Here is a 24,152-nt window from a genome sequence, read left to right as displayed (position 1 = left end):
GCCTGATGCTGTCAGTAAACAACAGATTCTGTATCTTGTGGCCAGGCATTAATAAGACATGGCAACAATTTAGTTATCATATCTGTATTCCTAACTGCCTCTTAGCCACAAGTTATTGATCTTGTGATCACAAATAACTAACTTGTTGCCATGCAGTAATATTTTGTCCTCCAGTGTCCCCATCAGGCTCCATAAATGGCTGAAATATGTTGTCAAATTTCATGTTGACAACAGTATAATGTCATAAGTATTGAAAAGCATCATCTTATTACTTTAAAAGTTGTTTGTTGGATACATGACAGAGTGACATGTTTATTCATTTATCACTAAATCCCATCCAGTATATGTTCATAATGCTTCACTGTAAGGTTTATGCCATAGCTGACCTGAATTAAGACTATTGGTAATAACAATACAATGTAATGGTAAATGTATGATCAAATGCAATAATAAATGCAAAAATATAATAACTGTTGTAATCCATGAATTTTCAAATTTGCTGTTTTATAAAACAGCTGAAAAAAGTAAAGCACATTATTATTATTTTTTGATTAAGGTGCCAATTATTTACTTGCATTCCTGAACAGAAAAATTAGTTTTAGTGGTTGATTGTTATGCTTGATTAATTTCTGACACAAAGCACAAATTCAGTTTGTTATTTGCCTAATAAATGACAATATAAAACACACATCTGATTTCAGATGTTTTATGACAGGTAGTCTAATAGATTTGTATTATGTCTGTAAGCATCCTGAGAGATGAGGAGTGTTTGGGGAATCACAACAGGACTGTTAAAGTTCTTCCTTACTGTTTGCACAATAACTCGCAACCCAACTTTTCTGCAGCTTCAGCATAATGTTAAGCGGCAGAAAATGCTTGTGTTAAACTCTCGCATTAGTTTTTTGACTACACAGTCAGAATTCTTGATAACATCTGTTGCTTATTCATACTGAAGTCATCGTGTTGGTGACATTTCACATTTCAGTGTGAGACCACAGTTTGGCAGGACTGGAGATATTATATGTTTTGTCATAACAGTGTCACACAAAGAATATCAGAATTATCAGTGTATAACAGCAGATGACTCAAAGACTGATGACAGTCAAAAAAACCACCCAGTAGTCTCTCAGCCCACTTGCTAGAATCACCTCCTTCTTGTGTGTTCCTGCTAACTCATCATCTCACAAGCAGAGGCCTATCACCTTACACATAATAGGCAGAACTGGAACAGCATGTACAAAAAATATCAAGGAAAGGACTAAAGAAATACCTAAAACCACATTGGTTTTTATTTATTTATTGCCAGTGTTGCACCACCTTCAAGCAACACTGGGACATGCAGGACACTGCTTTTTGGATCTTGCCATTGCTGTATAGCTGCTTTTTTCACTCTACATAAGACACGTGTGACATGACAAATCGCCATCTCCTCTGAACAGATTTATGCAGGTCTAGGTGTGCCCGCGAGCTGATCCTTATCTGAAATGGCGGAGCCAATCTCCCCTGATTCACTCCTAAGTGGTCTCTGTTTATCACTCAGTAAGGTGGTTGTCAGCCAAGTCCCTCTCTGTGCACCGCTGACTTCTTTGCTATTTTGAGAGAACGGCAGTTGGGTTGGGCAGTATATGTAATAATAAAAGCCATAGAGCTGCAGACTACCAGAGAACAAGGTGGCAACCACTTGGTCTCCCCTCTTCTCTATCTAAATATAGCCGACTTATAATCCAGTAACCCGTGAATTCATCCCTGCCAGGGTGGTTTCCAGAGGGCTGGTTTTGGATTTTCGAGCTTGTTATATGGTAGAACTTGGCATGCACGTCTCCTGTTCGTTTATCTCTGTGTACATACTTCTCAAGGCAGTGTTTTATCTGGCTGAACGGGCTTTGTTTGGTCTTGATATCTCTTACAGCAGCTTGTCTTTGCTTTATGGATTTCTGGCAGCTTCTTTAAATAAGTGATTATGCTTAGCAAAACACTCACCTTGACTCCTTGGTGAATGTTTGTTTTTGTTTGTGGTGTTTGTTTTTCGACATTAATGTTTTATTCGCATTAGTCATTACCTCTGGGAGCAAAACTTTTATTTATTTAAGACCTATTAATGGTATTTAATTGTAATTAATATTGTAGCTCCGAGTGACTTTGTAGCGAGGGCACCATGAAATCGAATTAGGCTTTTCTTAACATCTGGCATCAACTTGAAGGAGCCTGAATAAACAACAGTCTAAAAAAGAAGACACTCCCTCATGCAAAATGATTATGTCCTAATTGTCACGGGCAGCTGTTTGTTCTAATAGATTCTGGGAGCCATTGTTGAAGCAAGTTTTCAGTAATTAGAATCATGTGGAGAGAAAGCGTGCTTTTTTGTAAAGCTGCCAACCATCCGTAAGTGGGCTTTTTCTTTTGCTGGAACCTGGACATTGCGTTTGCGTGCATCCTCCAGTAATTTGAGAAACAGCTGCCAACGCTGTTTGAGAACAAGTAGATATTTAGACCACTTGAAAGCGTGGGCAAACATGGCACACAGAACTATATAATTTTGCCAGCAAGGTATTTCTTCTTCTGCTCTGTCTTAGAAAATGAATAAAACCATGAGAGAAAAAAAAGGCTATGTGCTGTAGAATATATGCCACCAGAGAATCTCCCGCCACGTGCAATAAAAACAAGATTGATTTTAGTCCTACGTCTTCTGTTTTTATGTATTTGAGAAATGAATGCAGCGGATGTGAACAAATACATTATTCCTCCAACAAAACGCTTTTGTTTCAGAGTTTTTATGTCAGACAATAGTTGACGGCTATGTGTGTTTGGCTGTTTGTTTCTTTGACTGCATGCCCCCTTTTTTCTGTCTTTTCTTCTTATTTCTCATCTGTCTTTTTAAGGGCATACGCACACTCAAACTCTCACACACACTCGCACAAACGGAGAGCAGGATTTGAGGCCTCGGGTTCCAGATGAATCAAGAAAGAGAGAAAAAAAAAAGAGTATTTAACAAACTGCTTGAACATCACAGTATTGAAACCACTCAGTTTGTGCTTTCAGGGTGCTAATTGTGAGGATTTAGGTTAGGCAGCCCACTCTAATAATTTTTAAATGAAGCTTTTTGGTGCACTTTGTTTTTGGCAGCTTGTCCTTATTTAGAGCCAGACTTTAGTTCGCTCTCCATCTCTCCTCTGTTTCCTTTGCCTTATTTAGACTTTTCAAACAACAATAAGTGCTTCATCTATACACTGTGGTGACTATGGAAAAATATGTGTGCGTAGCTTCTCCTGAGCTTAAAGGCGCAAGTGTTAATGATGTTTTTAATTCAGGACATGCATATTGCTTTTGTTGCTATAGCAATGGAAAATCAAGATAGTCATTTGTGCCAGTTGTATTTGCTCTCGGAAAAAAAAAATCTTATCAGTTTGAATAATGGGATGAATAAAATTCGCCGCAATAACCGAAGCTGAGGGCGTAATTATATTTTATACGTTTTATGCCTCTATACAGCGTGATGCAGTATGATGTTACTGAGGGAATCATGTGTAGACATAAATTCAAGCTGCAGTCTATATTACAGAGACTGCACTGTGTTTCACCACGGCTGCATCAAACTCAGATATCCTCATTTCTGATTTTGTCTTTGTAAAGGAAACAATTTTTTTATGAAAGTAAAAATATAAAAGTCTGTAGAGTCTAAAGATTGCCCACAATATACAGGACTCTAACCATGTAGTTCTCTTTCTGTTAGATTAGCAAACATGTTAACGGAGATACTGTACAGAGTGTATTTCTTTGTTAGCTCCAAAGAAAGGTCATAACATAAACTTCTGTAAACCTCCAGAGAAATCAAAGAGGCCTGTACTGTTGAGAAGAAAATGCCCACACTCCTGTGATCCCCAAGACTTTACAAATCAAAGTCTCAGCCTCCACACACGTTTCCACTTCTTTTGTGTCTAAATTGGGTGAGAGGGAAAACTAGGACAAACAGTATTTCAACCTGTTAATACACATCCCATATACCACAGGACCTGTACTGCACAAGTCTCAATTACAAGTTTTACAGATACCCTATATAGGAAAAGTAATTTAATTATGGCGTTATTTTTGTGCCACTATTCTGAGCGCACGTAAAAAAAAGTTTGCAGGTGCAAGTGTTGCATTTTGAGAGGAATTTATTTTGAGCGAAGAAAAGCTGAATTTGAGTGAACAAAATTCATTCCTGCGTGCAAAAAATGTATTTCAGTGTTTGCTATTATCCACACACACAAACAATAGCAGCCCCTCTCGCTCAGTTTTTGCATTTGCGCTCGCTCGCAATGTGTTGCTCGCGCTCTCAACATTTCTGCCTGTGCGCGCTCGACTCTTTCTCTACACCGTTATAATTGTGCCACAAAACCAGCCAATCACGGACTTGAATGCAAAAAAATCTGATTGACTGTTTTGGTCTCCAATCAGCTCGAAATGACAAAATGCAATATCCCAGAATCCATTTTGTCCAAAACTCAAACGAGGCAGTGGCGGAGGAACACAGAGTGGCGGAGTTTGAAATATTACTCTTTCTGGGTCACAAAATAAACTTTTAAGATATTTTCATGCGAGAATGGTGCTGTGTAAACTTCAAATATTTGCTCGATTTATCAAGACATCACATATTTGCATAAGTGCTCTAACGTTTTTGGAGATGCCTGTTACCCACCAGCTGACCGCATAGCTGGACTGGCCATTCGGCATACCGGACATTTGCCCGGTGGGCTGATGGTGATTTTTCATTTTTATGTTTGTTTGTTTTTGTAACGGTATAAACAATGAAAGGTGGTGGATTAGCCAGTTGGTCATGATCAACTCTGGGCTGGACCAATTACAATACATCAGTATTGCAGGGAAAAGGAACGCGATTAGTCCCGGACTTTAGCTAGAATAAAAAAGACACAAAGCTGGAGTTATTCTGTCTTTACGCTGCACAGCTGCCTCTTCTCCCCTCATTCTCTCTCCCCTCCCTCTCCTGTTGCTACTTCAATCATGAAACTGATCAATGATCACCTGATCGTCTCTCTTGTTTGTTCATCTCCCACTTTGCGCCAGAAACAGGAAACCAGCGGATGTTGCGCTAAACAACAACAGCATCACGTTTAAGCTTGATCAGCTGTTGTTAGAATTCATTTAAAATTAATTTCTAGTATCAGCTGATGTTTGCTGGAGCCACAGCTGTAAAAGCTGCTGCTCGAGATATCGGTTTGGAAACATGAAGGTGATACAAATCAAATCAAATCATGCATATATACCAACAAGACAGTGTACATCACTGTCACAACAGCGTTTGTTTTAGTTCAAAGGCTTTATGGTTTTTCCTATAATACCTGGTGGTGTAGTCGGTGATTTTTTGTCAGTTCAGCTTTATATATTATGTTTAACCCGAGTGACCACCCGGTCAGCTGGTGGGTAACAGGCATCTCCGAAAACGTTAGAGCACTTATGCAAATATGTGATAAGCCTCGTTTGAGTTTTGGACAAAATGGATTCTGGGATATTGCATTTAGTCATTTCGAGCTGATTGGAGTCCAGAACAGCCAATCAGATTTTTGTTCATCCAAGTCTGTGATTGGCTGGTTTTGTGGCACAAATATAATGGTGTAGAGAAAGAGTTGAGCGCGCACGGGCAGAACTGTTGAGAGCGCGAGCAACACATTGCTCAGAATAGTGGCACAAAAATAATGCCATATTTAATAGGCCTGAGACACCCAAAACATTTTGCCAATATAAGGTCACTGTCTCAGTTATTCAGTTTAAAGATGGATACACTATGGAGTTACTGTAAAAGAAGAGAAACACTAGATATGCCCAACAAGTCATGAAAAACATTTAGGCATAGACTTCCCTTGGAAATGTCATCTCACTATACTCATTCGTCTATGAGTAAGTGTTGCTGTCACTTCTTCCTGGGTGTTAATATTCTGTATTTGTCATTGGTGGTGTCCTTAGAGCAGGGGACTAAGGACAGCACATTTTACATCGTGGGCCGCATACAGCCCACTTCGATGTGAAGTGGGTCGCACCAGTGAAACACAATAAACATGTAACATTACAGAAGACATTGATCATTGTGCCTGTAATTATGAATTTAGACTATAGAGTTTTCAATAGTTAACAGAAAATGTTCGTGTGCTTCGGTGTAGTATGGGTGGCAATGGACGGTGTGGGTCTATATCAATCAGAAAAGCTGTAACACTAAGGGCCTTATGTTAGACACCCTTGCCTTAGGGGGATGTGACCAGAACCCATTCCTGTGCAACTTTTCAATACCAAAATTCTAAAAAAACAAAAACTATTTTTGTTTAAGTGTCACAGATAAAAAAAAAAATCAAAGAAAACAAATGTACATATGCTGCTATTGTTCAGAAACCGATGGGGACAGCATACATCTTGAACATAAACATGTGTTCATGTCTACTCTTATATGCTATATACTGAACTATATGAACCACAGAAAAAAAACTTTGCATGGAAGATGTGCCGCTGGCTTGACTTGTTGTTACGAAAGACAGTAGAAGTCGGGGATGGAAGTATTTTGCATTGTTATGCTGAAATACCGTACCTTAAACCTGTATTTTAAGATGACAATAGCTGTGGTGCACAAAGAATTCTGGGGCTATAGAGGTCTGTAGAAAAAACAGGTTTCTGTTTTGACCTCGACAAACACTTTCCTGCTGACTTCATGGCCTCAATCGCTCATTTTAGGTCACACTGAATAAAAACGAATTATTGTAAATCTTTGTTATACATGGTGTCTCAGAATAATCTGATTTCAAAAGGCTATATATTATTAAAGTTGTGGAAGTTTCAATTTTAAAATACATGTCTGAATAGAGTTTCACATATAAAACAATGTTCACAAGTGCTCAGTGTGTTTATTCATTTTATACTTAATATTAAATCCCATCCAGTATATGTTCATAATGTGTAATACAGTGTAATACACATTTATTAGACCACCCAGTGTAAGATTTATGCCATAGCTGACCTAGATTAACAGTATTGGTAATTACCAAAAATCATTGTTTATTTTTCTGTAATGGTTAATCTACCAGTACACACAAGTTATTTAATCCAAATATTTTAAAATGCAAAAATATAATAACTGTTGTAATCCATGAATTTTCAAATTTGCTGTTTTGTAAAACAGCTGAATAAAACTAAAGCACATTATTATTATTTTTTGATTAAGGTGCCAAATTACAATTATTTACTTGCATTCCTGAACAGAAAAATTAGTTTTAATGGTTGATTGTTATGCTTGATTAATTTCTGGCATCTCACAGAAGTCCTGTGTGCCGGCTCAAATGTGTGAATAAAAGCACAAATTTAGTTTGTTATTTGCTTAATAAATAACAATATAATTTCAAACACATTTTTGACTGATTTCAGATTTCTATTTGTGTTTTCATTTGTTAAACACTGTGTTATGTGCTTAATGTCTGTAGGCATACTGAGAGATGAGGAGTGTTTGGGGAATCACAACAGGACTGTTAAAAGTTCCTCCTGATTGTAGTTTGCACTGTAACTCGCAACCCAACCTTTCTGCAGCTTCAGCATAATGTTAAGCTTAAAATGCAAAAGTGTTCAGTGCGTTCCTCTTCTGGATGCGTATATCTACACGATAGTCAAACCCATACTTTTGTGAGCGTGTCTGGAGTCAATGTAGCCACTGCTACTGTTATTCTACCAGCAATCGTGTAAAATTCACAAACTGCTCTTTCTAACAGTACGTGTTTTGCTCACTCTTTACTATGTTTCAAAATAGATAATTGTCTACGATATGAAACTGCATGTTAGCTAACGACTTTTAAGTGATGAGTCATTCAACAATTTACAGTGTCACTGTAGCTAAGGCCATCTTTTATACTGTTTATATAAAATACACACTACCTTTTTATTTGGAATTGGCATTATGATATCAGTTATGTCCCATAGGCTATAATGTTTGCAATGGCTAAAAAGATAAATAAATGAATGAATGAGCTAACATATTGGAGCTAATGATTAGCAGGCTACCTTACCAACCATTTCATTCAGCCTTTTCGTCTTATAAACAAAGTATCATGTTAACGTTTTAAGTAACAAGTTTGTCACCACCTTGTTGGTGTCTTTAAATTACTTTATAACAAAAGATTTTATGTTTAAGTAGTGATGTGGTTTTTTTTTTTTTTCGATAGTTGGAAAAAATGGCTACTGAGTATTGTGTAATTTTACTGGTACTGGAGCAAACTAGTCTCTGATACTGTAAAATATCTATGACCTAAAGCCTACAGTGTAAATGATAATTAGCTAAACACCAAGCTCACCCATGAGCCTTACCCGTATGTTAAGGTTAAGTTGTAAAGGTTAAGGTTAATTGAATCAACATCTTGATATGAAATGGTCTGGTCTGTATTTGTATAGAAGAAATAGAAATAGAAGAAACAGGACTCAACAATCACAGTTTCAATTGATGATAACACTGGTTTAGTGAATCACTAAAGCCTTTTATTCTGTTTGCCCCTTCAGTCAAAGAAGAAAAAAAAATCTCAAGTAAGTGTTGCGGTTATAGTTTTGAGATTTCTGCCCTCACCCCAGCACAATGGCTGTGAGAAGAATTTTGATTGTGGTGCTCAAAGCTTTGATATATTTTAAAAGTTTAAACAGTGTTTTTCTGTAGAAGAAATGTCCTTGTTTTTCCAGACAGATCTCACTTTGAAGTATTCATAGGAACTCCTCACTGCTGAATAAAACAGTCTTTAAAAAAAGAAAACAGTTCACTCTGTTCTATGGATTATAAAGAGTACCTTTAACACTACTTCTACAATGAAGCATTGCTGCCAATATTTCAATGTAATTTCTCCACTCTGTAGTCTCTCTATAGTCAAAACAAAAACTGAGATTTCATTCATCCCTGCAATGGGGTGAAGGTAAAAATCTTAGAGGTGGATATTTCAAAACCTGGACCCGATACAGTGGGTTTTATTCATTCAGCAATCAGCCCATTGTTTACGACCACTCACAGGTGAAACAATCATATAGGTTATCTCCTAACAGCAGCACATGTCAGGGTCTGGGATTTATGCGATTTAAGTAAAGAGTGAGCTGTTGTCGTCAAAATGCGGGACCGGGGAGAATGAGCAAGCGTAAGGACCTGAGACGCTTTGACAAAGGCCAGATTGTTTGAGCCAGACGACTGGGTCTAATAACAAGGGCTGTTTGTGTTAAGCTGTGATGAGTGAGAGGAGAACCATAAAATGGTGACAGGGTGTTTGTTGCTGAGGAATGTGGAGCAAGTCTGATCCAGGATAGATGCCTTGCGTCTTACCCGACTTAAAAGATCTGCTGTCTAGGTCTGTCTTTAGTATGAGAGTAACTACAAATTTAAAAAAAATGTTCACCCCTTACCTCTTAAACTGCTTACAGTCACTATAATAATGTAGGTTTCTGTATTATTATTATTATTATTAGTAGTAGTAGTAGTAGTATGATGATCATGATGTTCATATTAACAGGGCAGAAGCGTTTCTCATATAAACATTTCTTATCTTCTGGTGTGCCTCAGACCCAGCGCCGTGTGACGTTCCATCTTCCAGACGGTTCCCAGGAGAGTTGCAGTGACAGCGGGCTTGGAGACCCGGAGCCTAGCATCACTGCCAGTACCACCCAGCCTCTTCCCCTTAGCTTCCCCCAAGAGGAGTACTATGAGCAAACATCACCTAACAGCCGGACCGAGGGAGATGGAAACTCAGACCCTGAATCCAGTGAGTAGTATATTTTTGCTAGATCTCACAGCAGGCAAATCCTTTCTTTTATGTTTTTCATTTTTATTATTATTTGTGCTTTCTGAGGCTGACAGCATAATTTACAAGTGGCCATCTGTGTTTTAAAACAGTACAATTATTTACTGAGATTACAGCTGTGATTGTAATTGTAACAACACAGCTTTGCAAACACTAAACCAGCGGCCATTTTTGTACAAAAAAAAAAACAAAAACAACTAGCTATGCATGTTGTTTTTGTGAGTTCATTCTTTAAGCAAGCAAAAAAAAATCTAATATTTCGCTACGTACTCATTCTTAGTGTGTTATATTTGACAGTTTTCTTTATACAGATTAAACCAAACACCATCTCAGTCATTTTAAAATATGCAAGTAAATTGGTTTCATTAAAAAAAAGAAAAGAAAAACACAAGCAGTGATTCTGTCATGGGAAAGCAAAATAAAATAAAAAGGATGTCATTTGCACAATAGTGTGTTTGCTACTTAAAATTTATTTTGTAAGGTTAATTTTTTTTAACTGTTGTCCAGTGTTAAGCTGTACAACGTAATGGGAATTATTCCTCTGAAGTTTTAACTGTGTTGCCAAATTGTATTTTAATGATTCACAAGACAGCTGTCACTCCATGGCTTACTGCCCACTGCTGTTTTCCATAAAGCAAGCCTTTTTAAACACAGGGATACACAACTCCTTCCTCATGCATATACATTTTAATAGTTGCTCAAACAAGTTCCAGATGGAAAAAGAAACGTCCTTAAGACAGTGTAGAAAAAAACCAAAACAAAACAAAAAAACTCCGGGTTTTTTCATCAGTGTCAGTGTAAATCAAAAGTCTTTACACAAGCAGCATACCAGAGATGCTGCTGAAATGATTTTGCCATATATGACAAGACAGCATGAACAAGGCTATTGTGGGTCCCAGTGAATCCACGTGAATCAGATTTTATTTTCTGAATGTAACCCTCCATCGTATATTTCGGACAGGACTGGTGCTCGGACTGGTGTAGATCTTCACTCTGTTGATTTTCAGTTTTCTGTCAAAATGTGAGACAGTTTTTTTTTTTTCCTATGCAGCATATAAAATCCAAAGAACACTGGAAAATAGATTGCTTTGTATACACCTACATGCAGTAAAGCCATTGTGTCATTGTTGTAAGTGAGACAAGAGTCCCTGGTGCCTCCCCGGCATCTGGGCTGACAGGTTTGGGGCCTGGGTGTCAGTGTGAGTGTGATTGTGAACGCTTGTGTTAGGTATTAAACAAAGTGGGCGACATTGTGGTGATGGCCTTCTGTTCATGGCAAGATTGTGAAGTTATAACAAGACATTTTTGTACGTTTAAAAAAACAGTTTTCACACATCTGTACACATGCATGTTTATAAATGCATGCAGCACATCTCCTTCCCCAGCTGTTCTCTATAATGTATTCACCATGTTGACAGTAGTGATTCATATGTGATTCATTCGAATAGTGAGGCAATTGCTCATGATTCCATTAATATACAGAGACATAAACATCTCATACTTCATAAACTTGCTCAAATACTCCACTTATTACCCACTTTCCCTCTGGGGTAATATTTGTTGAAGTGTCTTAGCTTTAGACAGAAGACCATACTAATGTAATAAATGCATGTGTACTTTTACAAATTGCTGCATGAAAAATCCTAGTGAGTGCTGTATCGGAGTCTAATATAAGTAGTTGGATATTAGAAAAGCTATTTCTAGTTATTTGACCACAAAGCCACGCGTAATACTGTATTAAAGTCAATATAGTTCTAACAGATAAATAGTAAAGGCAGGTAAGAGGAGAATGGATCCTTTTCAAAGCTAATGTGCAAGCCATATAAAGCGATTTGATTAATATGCATCTTGTGTAATTTAGCAGAACCTTGATGAGTTTACAAGCTCGAGGAAATTACAGGAAAATCTCATTTTAATTCCTATAAAATAGATCTTTCATAAACCATGCATTTCCACCTAAAACCAAAACTTTTTCATTTGCTTTTGGATGCTACCGATTCAACACACAACACACTCGCACATCATTTCAAGGCAGAGTGAAATTCACCTGACTCATCGAGCTCCATTTTCTTCTTTCAGAAGTTAAGTCAGATAAACTCTGACTCTGTGCAGCTCAGTTCAAAAAGAGAGATGGATCCTGCGCACGTTGACTGTCTCAGAGATGAGTGTGTTGGTGACAGAGGGGGGCCTAAGATGGATTAGATATGGTTTTATCAATGAGCACCAGGCTGGCATGGCAGTGGCAATCTCTTATCGTGTCGTCTCAATTTGTAAAGCAGAAAGAACAAGGAAAAGTGTAAAGAGGAGAGAGGAGATGGAATGACTCCAAGTGAAAAGTGAGAAACAGAGCTGAGAGATTGAAAGACCCGAGCAACAGTAGAACGAGAGAATTTCGAGAGTCAAAAGCAGTGTTGTTTCTTAAAGGTGCTTCAGCTAGAACCTGAATGTCAACTTGCTCTGAATAATTGTCTGTGCCAAAGGCAAGCCATGTGGCCTTCTTATGACAATGAATTTCTCAACTCCTCTTTAAACCTGCATCTTTATTAGACCACCCTCTCTTGATATAAAGTTCATATGACATTTTATGTTTCTATTATTTATGAGTAAGGCGGCTGTTCATTTTATGGGTTCTTGCCTCCCCCTCCAGGCTTATTTCACCACCCCGCCATCAGTCTTAAGCTGTCGCCTCTCTTGTCACACATTATTTCGAAGATTTTGTTAGTTCTTCTTCTGTCTTGACAAATATATAAAAAGTCCTAATTAACATCATTTGCACGTACGTTTTTTATGTCAGAGCTGTATACGTCAAACAGCTGGCAAGTGCGAAACTATACAAGCAGAACAATTAAACATGGTGAATAGTTCAAAATGGGACATACATGTAATTCTTTGCTTTGGGATCTACACCACTGTTTCAGTCAACATTCCCTCTAGTGACTTTGAGCGTTCCGGTACAAATCTACCCACGTTCACTCAGACGGTGTCTTGGTGTTTGAAACTGGAATACTAAAAGTATCCACTTGATGAAAAATGTAACCCACCTTGGCAATGACATTGTGATGTGGATTTGTTTGTGGGTAGCGTGAGCATACTCTTGATCTGTCAACCTGTGTGGACACTGAAATATTTCAATCCTGTGTTAATTTTTAACCTCACTTTTTATCCGCTTCACTTTTTTTTGTGGTAACCTGTGCAGTTAAGCAGATGTCGTACTAATGATGGCCTGAAAGGCTTTTGAAGAATGATGGGAATCATCATGTCGCGAGCAGCGATCAGTGCTAAGCCCTCAGACAAAGTGGGGCAAAGTGGGAGCAAATCCCTGAGTCTAAATCCCTCACATTTTTCAAACAATACACAATTTTGTTCTCTGGACGATTTGTAATATACTTATTTCTTTCTCCTGTTGTTGGAGTTGAGGGATTTAGGAGCTTGTACTTTTGCCCACTTACAAGCAGCTCAGCAAAGGCAGTTCCGACGAAGTGCATTAGTCTCTGGAAGGAACATGAAATATCTGCACAGCACAGTGCCGTATCTTAATCTGTGGCATATGGCTTTCAAATGACCAGCTTACACCTTGTCTGTCTAAGATCTAAATCTGCTATTAAAATAAGCCAATCCTTTTTAAATACTGCAAATGTAATAAGATTACAGTTCTGAATGCGCTGCAATGCATTTTGTATAAATCTAAAAAAAAAAAAAAAAAAGGTAATTACTCATCAAATCAGAGATTTCAATCATTATTTTTTTGTGTGATGTTTACTTTAACATTTTTGGGGGGTCTTTTATGGCACATTCTATAATTCCTGATACCAGCAGACAAATAATCTGATTAAAGGCTTGCAAAGTTCATACTTTCTGGGGGTTACATTCTCAACTCTTTGATTTCTGTTGGTCCAAAATTTTCATAATGGCTCTCAGACTGAGTTTCCAGTTGGCTGATTTACAACTGCCCTTTTCTTGTCTTTGGAAAAGGCCACTTGACTTGATCTAGTGTGCCAAACACGTTGGTACCACTTGAATTTTTAATACTTCTCTAACCTCCAACTCTACTCAGTATGTCTGGCCGCCCATTCGCTTGTGCTGAGATTGGAATTCAGCTGTCTAGACACAATCTGCCAGCAAATAAAGGGATTTAATGAGGAAAAAAATAAGTTTGTGGGTGATTGGGACTGTGCATTACGAAAAAAGTATAACACTACAGTTTATCATTAAAAGCAATAGTTTAGCACATCATTATGTGACAGAAGCAACATTACAGGGTTCAGTACAGTTAGCTGCATTAATTATTCATATGAGCCGGATCTCAGTTTCACTTTGAGGGTTCTCATATGCAATTAGAAGTAATGAATGTGCTTCTTAATTACATTCATTTGTGCAAATTTCCATTCCCCATTGAATTTTTTTCTGTGGAAACATTGTGACACTGACCAATGGCATATCATTTGCAATGTGACTAAATCCATTCAGCATAGAACAATTAGCTGTAATTAGTGTTACAATGTCATGAGCGACCAGGGGGAAAGACTAAGCTGACATGCAAGGGAGAAGAGGACCCTTGTTCAGAGAGTTAAAAGTCCAATATTGTAGCAAGAGCCAGATAATTGGCTGACCACAGGTTAGAAAGATGATGAACTGTTGTAAGAGTAGGTTTTTTTTCCAGCTTTTATGTGCAAGGTTGGCTGAGCAGGCATTCTCTTTGATAGCAATGCCACACTTACTTTAGCTGCCAATGCAACCTTTTACTTTTGCCGGCCCATCTCATCATCTGCTGCTGACAAATGAGCAGCTTCACAGGAGTAATTAAGACCCAAGTGCCTTGCTTAAGGGTACATCGCTGGTGGTTGAAGGATGGGAAGAAGGATTACCTTACATATTGTCATGTTATCTGACTTATTCTGGCAGCAGTGTGTATATTTAATTCATACTGCACATAAAATGGTAATGCAGCCTATTCCTTCTCTTGCCGTTATCCCACAATCTGCAAGATAACTTCTTCAGACTAGTTTTTCTTTCACATCATTTGCACCAGTTTGCTTCCTGCTATATATTTCTCCACGATATAAATAAATAAAAGCCTTTGTGCCTTCTGGCTCCCAGAACTTTTTTACAGCTGCCCCAGTGGGCCTGTAACAGAGCTAAATGAAGCAACCGAGAATATTAACCTACATAGATTGGACCTTTCCTTTCAAGATGATTTTAGGTGCTTTTTTCTGCATTTTCTGATCACTGGGGGTCTAGAACTGAGTCGGAAAGGGGATTTAAATGGACTCATCTGTATCCTTCTCATCCAACTGGGATTTGGTGGAAGTGCTCAGTTGTCAGAGGTGAGGTGGAGGGGAACCCTTGTTTTATCTGGTTCAAATGCCACACCAGTTGTCTTGGAGAGAGAAAGAGACGAGCTATTGATCTGGAGGAGTCAACTCAGCTCACAGAAATCTCTCTCCACCCTCCTTCAAACAGCTGAAAAGTGTCATGTTAGAAACCTCCTTTTCCACAGTATTAGGGCCTTGTCTTTGTTGGCCTGCCAAAGTCTTCTGTGAAGTTGAGACAGGAGCTTTCTGGTGCAATCAGACAAATCTTACCATGAAAGATCTCGAGAGTGGCAGTTGTAGATTTAAGACATTTTAACAGCTCTACATATTGAAAGTTGAGCATGTTATTAGAGCTGAGAGCTGCAAGATAACTGCATATTATCCACAAGATATTAGGTAGATATATTTTTAGTACACCACTGACTTGAAGTCCTAACTATTATGTGCTTTATGTGGATAAATTTACTTTTTTTCAACTATTGTAGTGGATTATATTTCTGTTTTAAATGAGAAAATGTTTGTGTTATTATTGGATCCTTTGATACTTTTATTTCAGCATCTGTGAAAAAAGCAATAGGCAGCTTATTTTTAAAAAAAAAAAAAATTTAATTTCACTATGAAATAAATGCTAATTGCACAATGTAGTGGCTATAGAATCATGAGACCATCCCCTTTTAGGTTGGTTCCCCATAAGCCTTTTTTCCACTATGCTATTCTGTCTGCCACTATGTATCAACATACCCAGGGAAAATGTGAGGCACAGTTGTGCAACCCAAATAGGTAGAGGAGAGTGGATTTTTTCCCTCAGTACCTATTGGTAGCTTTCCCCAGGTAGCTGAAATGGTGGATGGTGAAGCAAAAGGAGTTACTGTGGAAACTCTACCTTGAAAAATAAAAACAGCCTGGTTGTCAGGGGAGGAAGGCAAAGAGGGAGAGTGATATAAAGCGAAAGTAAAACAAAAGTGATCATGATTGGTTTACACTCATTGAGCTCCAGGGCTTTGGAGCGGTTCAGAACCAACATACACTTAGCATTTTTTTTTAACTAGATCACCAAATAAAAAGAAACAAACAAAGCAAAAGAACATGATCTTTGTCACAGTGACACAAGGATTCTCGTCTTTTTGCACATTTATGCACGAGCGTCCTCAGAATGAAATTTTTGAGAGAAGAATAAAAACATTGGCATGATACAGTGTCTGACTGTCCAAAAGCTCCTGTTTCAAACTGACTCAGCAGCACTGTGATACGAGTGGGTTTTCGAAAGACCTGCACAATTAAAATACGTATTTGAAAGTTCTCAACATGTTCAGTATGTCTTATGTCTGATTTGGGAAGGAATCAATAGCTGCCAAGTTTGATCGTATCTCTGGACAATGTATTCTGAACTCGGCAGGGCTGGAGAGAGACTTCAAACAAGGATAGCCGCTCAAAGGCCCCAGCCAGCAATCCACTTTGTTCCATTTCACTGACTCTGTGATTCCCAAACTGGAATATGGCTCAGGCTGCATATAAAACCTGTAAAATATTGTGTTTGAAAGAGGTGAGCGTTGTGAGTCCTCGATTCCATAGCTGATTTGGTCTCAGTATTATCAAACATGAATCATCAAAAGCAAAAACAACACACTTGAAGTAAAAAATCTGCGAGCTATGTATTTGATGATAATGGTGTCTGGCATATGCATGGTGCGATTAGCTGTAGGTTTTTATAGTCATATATTTTAGTCTGGTTGGAAATAAACAACCACTAAGCCTTGTCTCTGGTCAGAGCTCCTCAGACAATAACCAAGATGAATTTTTAAATTCGGAAAAAAACCTCATCACACGTTTGGATCCCACAAAGCTCCAAACATTTCCTAAGATCTCTCCTTAAAGTATGATGACCTGAGGTTACACCTGACTGTAGAGCAAGAGCCTCTGAGTCCCTACAGAAGCAAGAGGAAAACATGGGAAGCTATAAAATATGGATTTGCTAATATTTTATTCAATTTAATTAGATACAGATAGCTTTCACAAAAATCCCAAATGTAGAAGACGTTTAAAAAAAAAGGGAAAGATGTAAAAGTGAAAAATAATATCACCTCTGCACCAACCTGCAGCATTTGATTGTGCAACCAACGCTACATTCAGTTCATATTGGCATGCTGGCTGCACTGTTTTAGCACCTCTGCTTTGACTACAGAAAACCTAGGTAAGCAGTGTCTGGCCAGTGAAATTTAACTTCTTGGGTCTCAAAACAGTGTTCTGTCTGATGAAAAAATAAATAAATAAATAAATAAATAAATAAAACAAAGCAAGATGGATTAGCTACTGCTCTTTGATGGGAAACTGATAGGAAGACCAGAACTGTCCCAGCAAACATCGTTGAAATATTTGACGTCATTTCTATGGTCAAAATCACAGATCAGATCAGACCTTGTCTTACAAAGTGAGAAATACTGCAAAGAAGAAATGACATGTTTTAGCCTTTGTTTTATTTATTTATTTATATTTTTAAACAACAGCTAATAGGGTTAGTACTACAAACTGGTTGCACAAAGTTTAGAATCTTTTAATATTCTTTTAATAAAAATAAACAATAATTTTATGCCATTTATAGTTTTTTACATATAAATTCTATTTCATTTGTTGCACAGTAATTAAAAGCAACTCTTATGATTAGCCCCTCTCTGTCCATAATGTCGGGAAACAAAAGCAGGATAAGCTCGGGATTTCTATTATTGAAACACAAAGAGCTCATAAGTGCTGAACCCAATAACAAGAGTTTTCACGTTCGACTTACACTTTTGCAGTTGTGTTTTCTCTTTTCCTTCTCATCAATTCTACCAAGTTTTGTTTCTTTTCATTTTAGCAATTTAGTTTTAGTATTGTTCACAAAAAAATCTGAAGATCCCATTTCTGTTCTGGAAGGAAAGACAAATCCCTTTGAGTTTGGAAGGTCATGCCTTAAAAATCTGCTAAATCTAACATGTGGAGCTACCTGCTGTGGTGACCCCTTGTGAATAAGAGACCAGCCAAAAGTAACCTTTATTCTAATGATTAAAGATATAGTAGGAAAAACAAATTTGAACACAGAATTCCTTAGGAGCTTTCATTTTTGAACTATTTTTCAACCATGATTAGACGCCAAGAAAAGACCACCAGCTGACAGTTATTTAGCATTGAAATTTGGGGGATTTGGGTGGGGGGTCGTGCCCTTGGCTCACCTTTTACCACTCTTAAATCACTTACGATGTGCAAATTAGTATACACATGTACAGATGCATGTGGAGATAGTAGAGATAGTAAGTTATCAAATTCCTCTGTGATTTATCATCTCGATAGATAAGTTGTATGTTGCTAATCACCTTGGCAAAGTGTGGTGCCGCACACAAGCACGATCACCATTCTCATTGAAATTACAATGAATAATTGTGGGTGTTGCTTCCCCTGTGAAAAGCGCATGGCATTTTTTCTCTTCCCACACAGCACACCTCTCCTTCTCTCTCCGCGTCCCTTCCTTTAAGATATTGCGCCATATTAAAATGCATGGTCTCATCCCATTCTCATTTTTCACATGCAGTCGGTCTCAAGGATAAGGATGGCCTCTGCTCAGAAGGACTTATTGACCAAAATAACTGTGCATCAATATGTCTCCTGAAGGCTGAGCAGACCACAGCATCACATGAGTTGTATTTTCACCAACTCTCTCAGCCTTTAATGTCATTGACCTGGGTTGTCCGGATATTCTGCAGTACACCAATAGCGGGCTAGAAGCATATGGCAAAGACGTCTTAAAGCTTCATTGTCCTAAAAAGAGCACAATTATTTACGCATCAGGGGAAGCTGAATAATAGAAGTGTTCTGACAGATGAGAAAAATGAACATTAAGCAGATATTTACTTGAAGAACAGCCTGCTGTGACTAAAGTAAAATTATATTGCGGCTTTTCTCTGCCTTATTTTCCAATACGAAAGCGCTACGAGATTAACTGCAGTTTTGATTAGATTCAATTTACAGTGATAGCTTCAGCATTTCCGCAATGACATCAATGATATGATGACAGACGGCTACAACTATGATGCCATCTGTCTATATTTCACGTATTAGCATATTTCTGCTAAAATGTGTCATTCACAAGAAATGCAATATTTTTCTGTGAAATCGTTAATTTCACAAGCACAAGCATAAAACTGCAATAAATTTCATGCTTAACAGTACTCATACACATACATACCCAACTGATTTCTGATGACGTTACCAGCTTTTAATCCAGTTGGTTGAAATATAATAAAAATATATTTCTATATGGTAAAGAGTTCAGGTTACAGTATGTTTTGAAATTGTATTCTGAATTAACACAATCATTTAATCCGGGTGTTGAATGCACAAGCATGCTTGGGATTACTCCACTCTGCATTATATGGAACCTAACCATGCTCAATCAATGTATACACTGACTGGTTGATAAATTGGTATTCATGGAGATGTGGAAGCCCTCACATGCTGGTAATACTGATGCATGGAGTCAGAGCGTGGTGAGAAACGACGGAAGAAGTTGTACTGAATGAGTGCAAGAAAAAAGAGAGAAGAAAGAGAGTCAGGCTTTCCAATAGGACGAGGGGGTTGATCTTCAGCTAGGCCCTCCAGGACATGTTCGGCCTAACAGAAAATGACAGTGGAGTTCAAGGAGGCTTGACACTGAACACATAAACCTGATTGTTGTATACTCTATGCTGCAAGAAAGCCGAGGCATTCATCACATCCACCACCACAAGTTTGTGCTGCACTTCTGCCCGTGCTCTTTGTGAGGCATCTGTGGGGACCTCAAGGCAATGTAGCACTCGTGAGCAGTCTGCCACTCCATGCATGCAGAAGCAGACCTGGTGCACAAAATACTTGCCAGAAGCTCCTGCGAGCAAGCAGACAGACTGTGTGCTGTTGTCCCCATTTCCCCCTGACACCTGCATGATTGCATTGATTTGTCCTTATTCTATTCAGCCAGATGTCCCACTGGATTTCAAGCGACAAACATCTGTCATACCGACTAATTCAAAAAGAAAAAATAATATTGACAATATCCAGGATTTTGTGGAAATTGTACTACTTCTCTGGATTATTATTCTATTTATGAGATATTCAGGCTGAAACAGCAAAACATAACACCAATGGTTGCTGAAAAAAAAAGACACCCTTTTATTTGTTTTTTCCATTTAGACATCTCAACACTCTTCAAAGTTCTAAAATATTCTTTTACTGTAAACAGCGTATCCAAAGTATTTACTGACATAAATGTGGTTCTTTGGATGTATCCCTCGGTGTTCATTTCAGACAGAATGGTAAGAGAGAGAAGAAAATACTGGGTGAAAGAAAGGCAACGTTAGAGAGAGTGAGTTCATAGTATTAGCAGAAATAGACTGAAACATCTCCTGAAGCTAGTTACAGGCACTAGCAGCAGCAGCAATGTCTTTGTTATGATAAAATCGGGGACCTCTGCAAGTGTGCCCTTGATTCTTCAGTTGGCTTAACTCGGCAGGTCACCAAGGGGAGGCAGATGCTGTCTTGAGGCATGTCCCACTGCCTCCACGAGGGCTATTGCTGGTGTTGCTGAGCTTGTAGAGGGGATGGGGGGTTGGAGGTGCATTAAGCCTCAGCTTAGCCACCACAGGCCAGCGCTGGGGATGTTGGAATGAGCAGAAATGCTCATTTTGATCCAGTGAGGTATAATAATTGATGATCAGTCCTGCTGTCGCATCTGGGACCCACTGGTCCGTGCTATAATACACCCTTAATGCAACACATGGTGGTGTGGACAGAGGTGCCATGGGGTCTCATGCTGACTTTCATTTCATGTGGTATAATGGATGATTGAGCGAATACAGTTCCATATAATGCACCATGGAAAGCCCTCTCTTGCACCTTAACTTCTTGTACGTGTTGAATAAAAGGCTGAATTCATCCCTGAAGAACTTGAGACATTTGATCACTAAAAGCCCTCTTTTAAGCTGTTGTTGCCTTGAAGCGTCTAATTATAGTTACACTTTTCTAAACATAATGCAGAAGAAAAGCACAAACACTAAAATGTTCGAGATGAAGGCAAGTAAACACGAAGAGTAAAAGCAAAAGGTAGTCAGCAACTGTCAATTTGGGAACATTTTAGTCGTACAGAAAATGAAAGTGCAGTTTAGTGGCCTTGGAATTTTGTTAAGAAGATCTTTGAGACCACGCAAGATAATATTTCTCAATTCTTCAAGTTAATGAATTGGCAGAGAGTAAAAGAGAAAGTCCTGTGAGGAAGGACATATAAAATCTGCTCTTTTCTAAAGTTCAGCTTCATCACTCTTAAGGCTTAAAAAGAAATAAAATAAATAAAATAAAATAAACATCTTATTTGTTGTTTTGTTTCTTTATTAATCACCCTTCTTGTCCAGAAAGACACAGCGCATGCAGACCCTTTACATGCCAAGCATATATATAAAGCATTCCTACAGAAGCACATACAGAATACACCTTGATCGGCATCTAGCTGAACAAACCTCCCACGTTGCACAACTACAGTTAAGAACAGAGAGGTCGAACACAAAGCACTAGCATCGACAACCTAAGGGTCTTTGAAAACCTCCCTTGTAGATCTTTCTTCAGTGTGATTCTCCCGCTGTAGGAGATCAAACAAAAAGCAGAGCTGCCCAACACGAGATCAGTCCAAAACTCGAGCAAAACAAAAGGTCCCCCAGTCTCCCCTCCACACAAAACAGGTCTCACGTAACGTCACGATTTCTTTTAAAAATTAACGTGAACCGCTTAGAAAGTTCGAGTTTCAGCGTAAATGCCAAAAGCGATCAATAGGTTGCCATTATCCTGGCCACAGTGGACAAAATTTAAACCACTGAGCAGCTTTGTCTGTTCAAAAAAGGAGCTCTGTTTCGTGTTTGTTGTCATTGTTGGTCGTCAGTGATCCGATCACATTTTAATCACAGTACTCGGCCTCATTGATTTCAGTTTACCACAGATTGTGCAGAATGAAATATTGGTCTTTTTTTTTTCTCCATCAGTGGCAATTATCCAACAATAGATGCTTGATATTGCAGCGTATTAGAAGGCATGGTGTTTGTGAAACACTGGGTTTGGGCGACTTGTGTGCAGCAGCCAGGATTTGAATATAACAAGCACACACACACACACACACACATTCACATGTGCAGCAGACACATGCCTGTGTGCTCTCGAGCAGGCGCTGATATACACCCACAGGCCCACTTATACTGTCAACAAATGCAGACAAGAAAGACAACTGGACACATAATTAGTGAAGGGATGCCTTTTCTTGCCTTATCCCTTATCACTGATTTTTCAGAACAGCATATGTATGTTTGTTACACTTTGTACTCACAGTTTCCGACAAACCAAAGCCAACACGTTACACTTCCATACAGGTTTCTTGCCCTGTCTTTTACAAGTTGTGTTTTTAAGTTTATAAAGTTCTGGCTGCTGGTTATTCAAAAAATGTTCTTGGCTTTAACTATATTTTACTTGGCCCATACTATTAATGGCCATATTTGCAAGGGTCTGTCTGAATAGTATGGCATATGTTATTTTAAATAGAGGACATTAAGAGTTTCTTTCCTCATCATTTCAAACTAGACATTGCAGTTATTACTGTTAATTTTCTTCCAAGTGAAAAATGCGCATACTGCCATAGAACCCTGGCAAAATCCATCTGTCTTACCTTTGGAGCATCTGCCATTGCTTACAGGGCCGTCCACCTCACAAGTCACGGGGACTTAGCGACATCTGTCCCAACAGATAGAAAATCAGGATAGGGCCATCCATTCTGTTAACGCTCCACTGAACTCTGTGTTATGTTCACCATAATTTGCTTTTGGTTGCTGCAGCATCCCGGAATATTGCTTTGCAGCAGCTCAGACAAAGTCGACTGGTTGTAATGTGTCCCTTTTCGGCCATTCTGCAAGCAGATAATTTGATAAACCTCCAGACTTAATGGCTATGCTGCATCCTGATAAATGTGGGTAATATGACAGGGGACAGAGGATTTCCCTAACAATTTCTGAAGAGAAATTTGGCTATTAGGATGATTTGATATTTTCCGGAGAGAGTACATTTGATCTGAAGGGAATGCATTTTGCTGACATTCAGTGTATTACTGTATGACTTTTTTTTTTTTTTTTTTACTTACGGGAACCGATTTGTACATTGTTTATTTTGTTTCCCATCTTGTTCACGAATGTGGATGTAAATGCTGGATTTGGACCTCTTCAGGCAACATTTAATTTTAAACTGTTTTTCGGAGCGTCACATACCAAACTCATATTGCGGAGAAAACAAAAAAGTAGCGTTACAAAAACAAACAATTACTCAGTTTCCTATTTTTCGTTCTGGCTCCATATGCTCTTTCGCTTCTCCCGAGCAAGAACGCTCTCCACTGCACACATACAATATTATTCACAATACATTACCCTTTTATATATTCTTGAAAACACAAATCAGAATAAAGTTAGTGAAACTGACCATGCAGTGACCCAAAAGCTCTCTCTGGTCTGCCTCTCTCATGCTTTGTCTCAATCTTTTGAGGGTAAATGCGTCAGCTATTGCTCATATGGTAAAATATGCAATCTGTGCCTGCCAGTCTATGAGCGAGTTTTGGGTTAATCCTCATGAATACGTGACTTTGTCTGCATGAATAAATAAAAACCTGCTCACTGGGTAATTGAGGTGCTGTGCCACTAACAAACGAGGACACAATTTGTAAATGAGATTTTTTTTTTCTTTCGCCAATATAGACCTGTGGTGATTTATATGAAATGAAAATGCTTACTAAAAAAGAAGAAATCATATTGATTCAAAAAATAATGGAGATGTGACAGCGAAATTCACACCTGAGGACTCTTGTTTTGCTTTTTATTTTTTTCTGTCAATTTTGGAGAAGCTTAAGGGTATGAATGCCCCATTGTGTTAATGGTGGGTGAGAATACATGAACAGTAAATTTCAAGCACAGAACATTTATAGCTCACTGCTGAAGGTGGGGGGAAAGGAGAGACAGAGACA

General features: G+C 38.4%; 1 protein-coding gene across 1 annotated transcript in view; it reads left to right on the top strand.

The window, feature by feature from the left end:
- The window catches only part of pcdh11 (protocadherin 11), a 131,612-nt gene that overhangs the window by 76,948 nt on the left and 30,512 nt on the right, over nt 1-24,152 (top strand). The window contains exon 6 of the mRNA XM_006781343.3: nt 9,560-9,758. Coding sequence (XP_006781406.1) covers nt 9,560-9,758 — 199 coding nt within the window. The remainder of the gene's footprint in view (nt 1-9,559; nt 9,759-24,152) is intronic.

The sequence above is a fragment of the Neolamprologus brichardi genome, chromosome 2 (assembly GCF_056152115.1).
Source record: "Neolamprologus brichardi isolate AB-2024 chromosome 2, ASM5615211v1, whole genome shotgun sequence".
Taxonomy (NCBI): domain Eukaryota; kingdom Metazoa; phylum Chordata; class Actinopteri; order Cichliformes; family Cichlidae; genus Neolamprologus; species Neolamprologus brichardi.
Note: the sequence above shows the minus strand (reverse complement) of the source record. Positions and strands in the feature narration are given on the sequence as shown.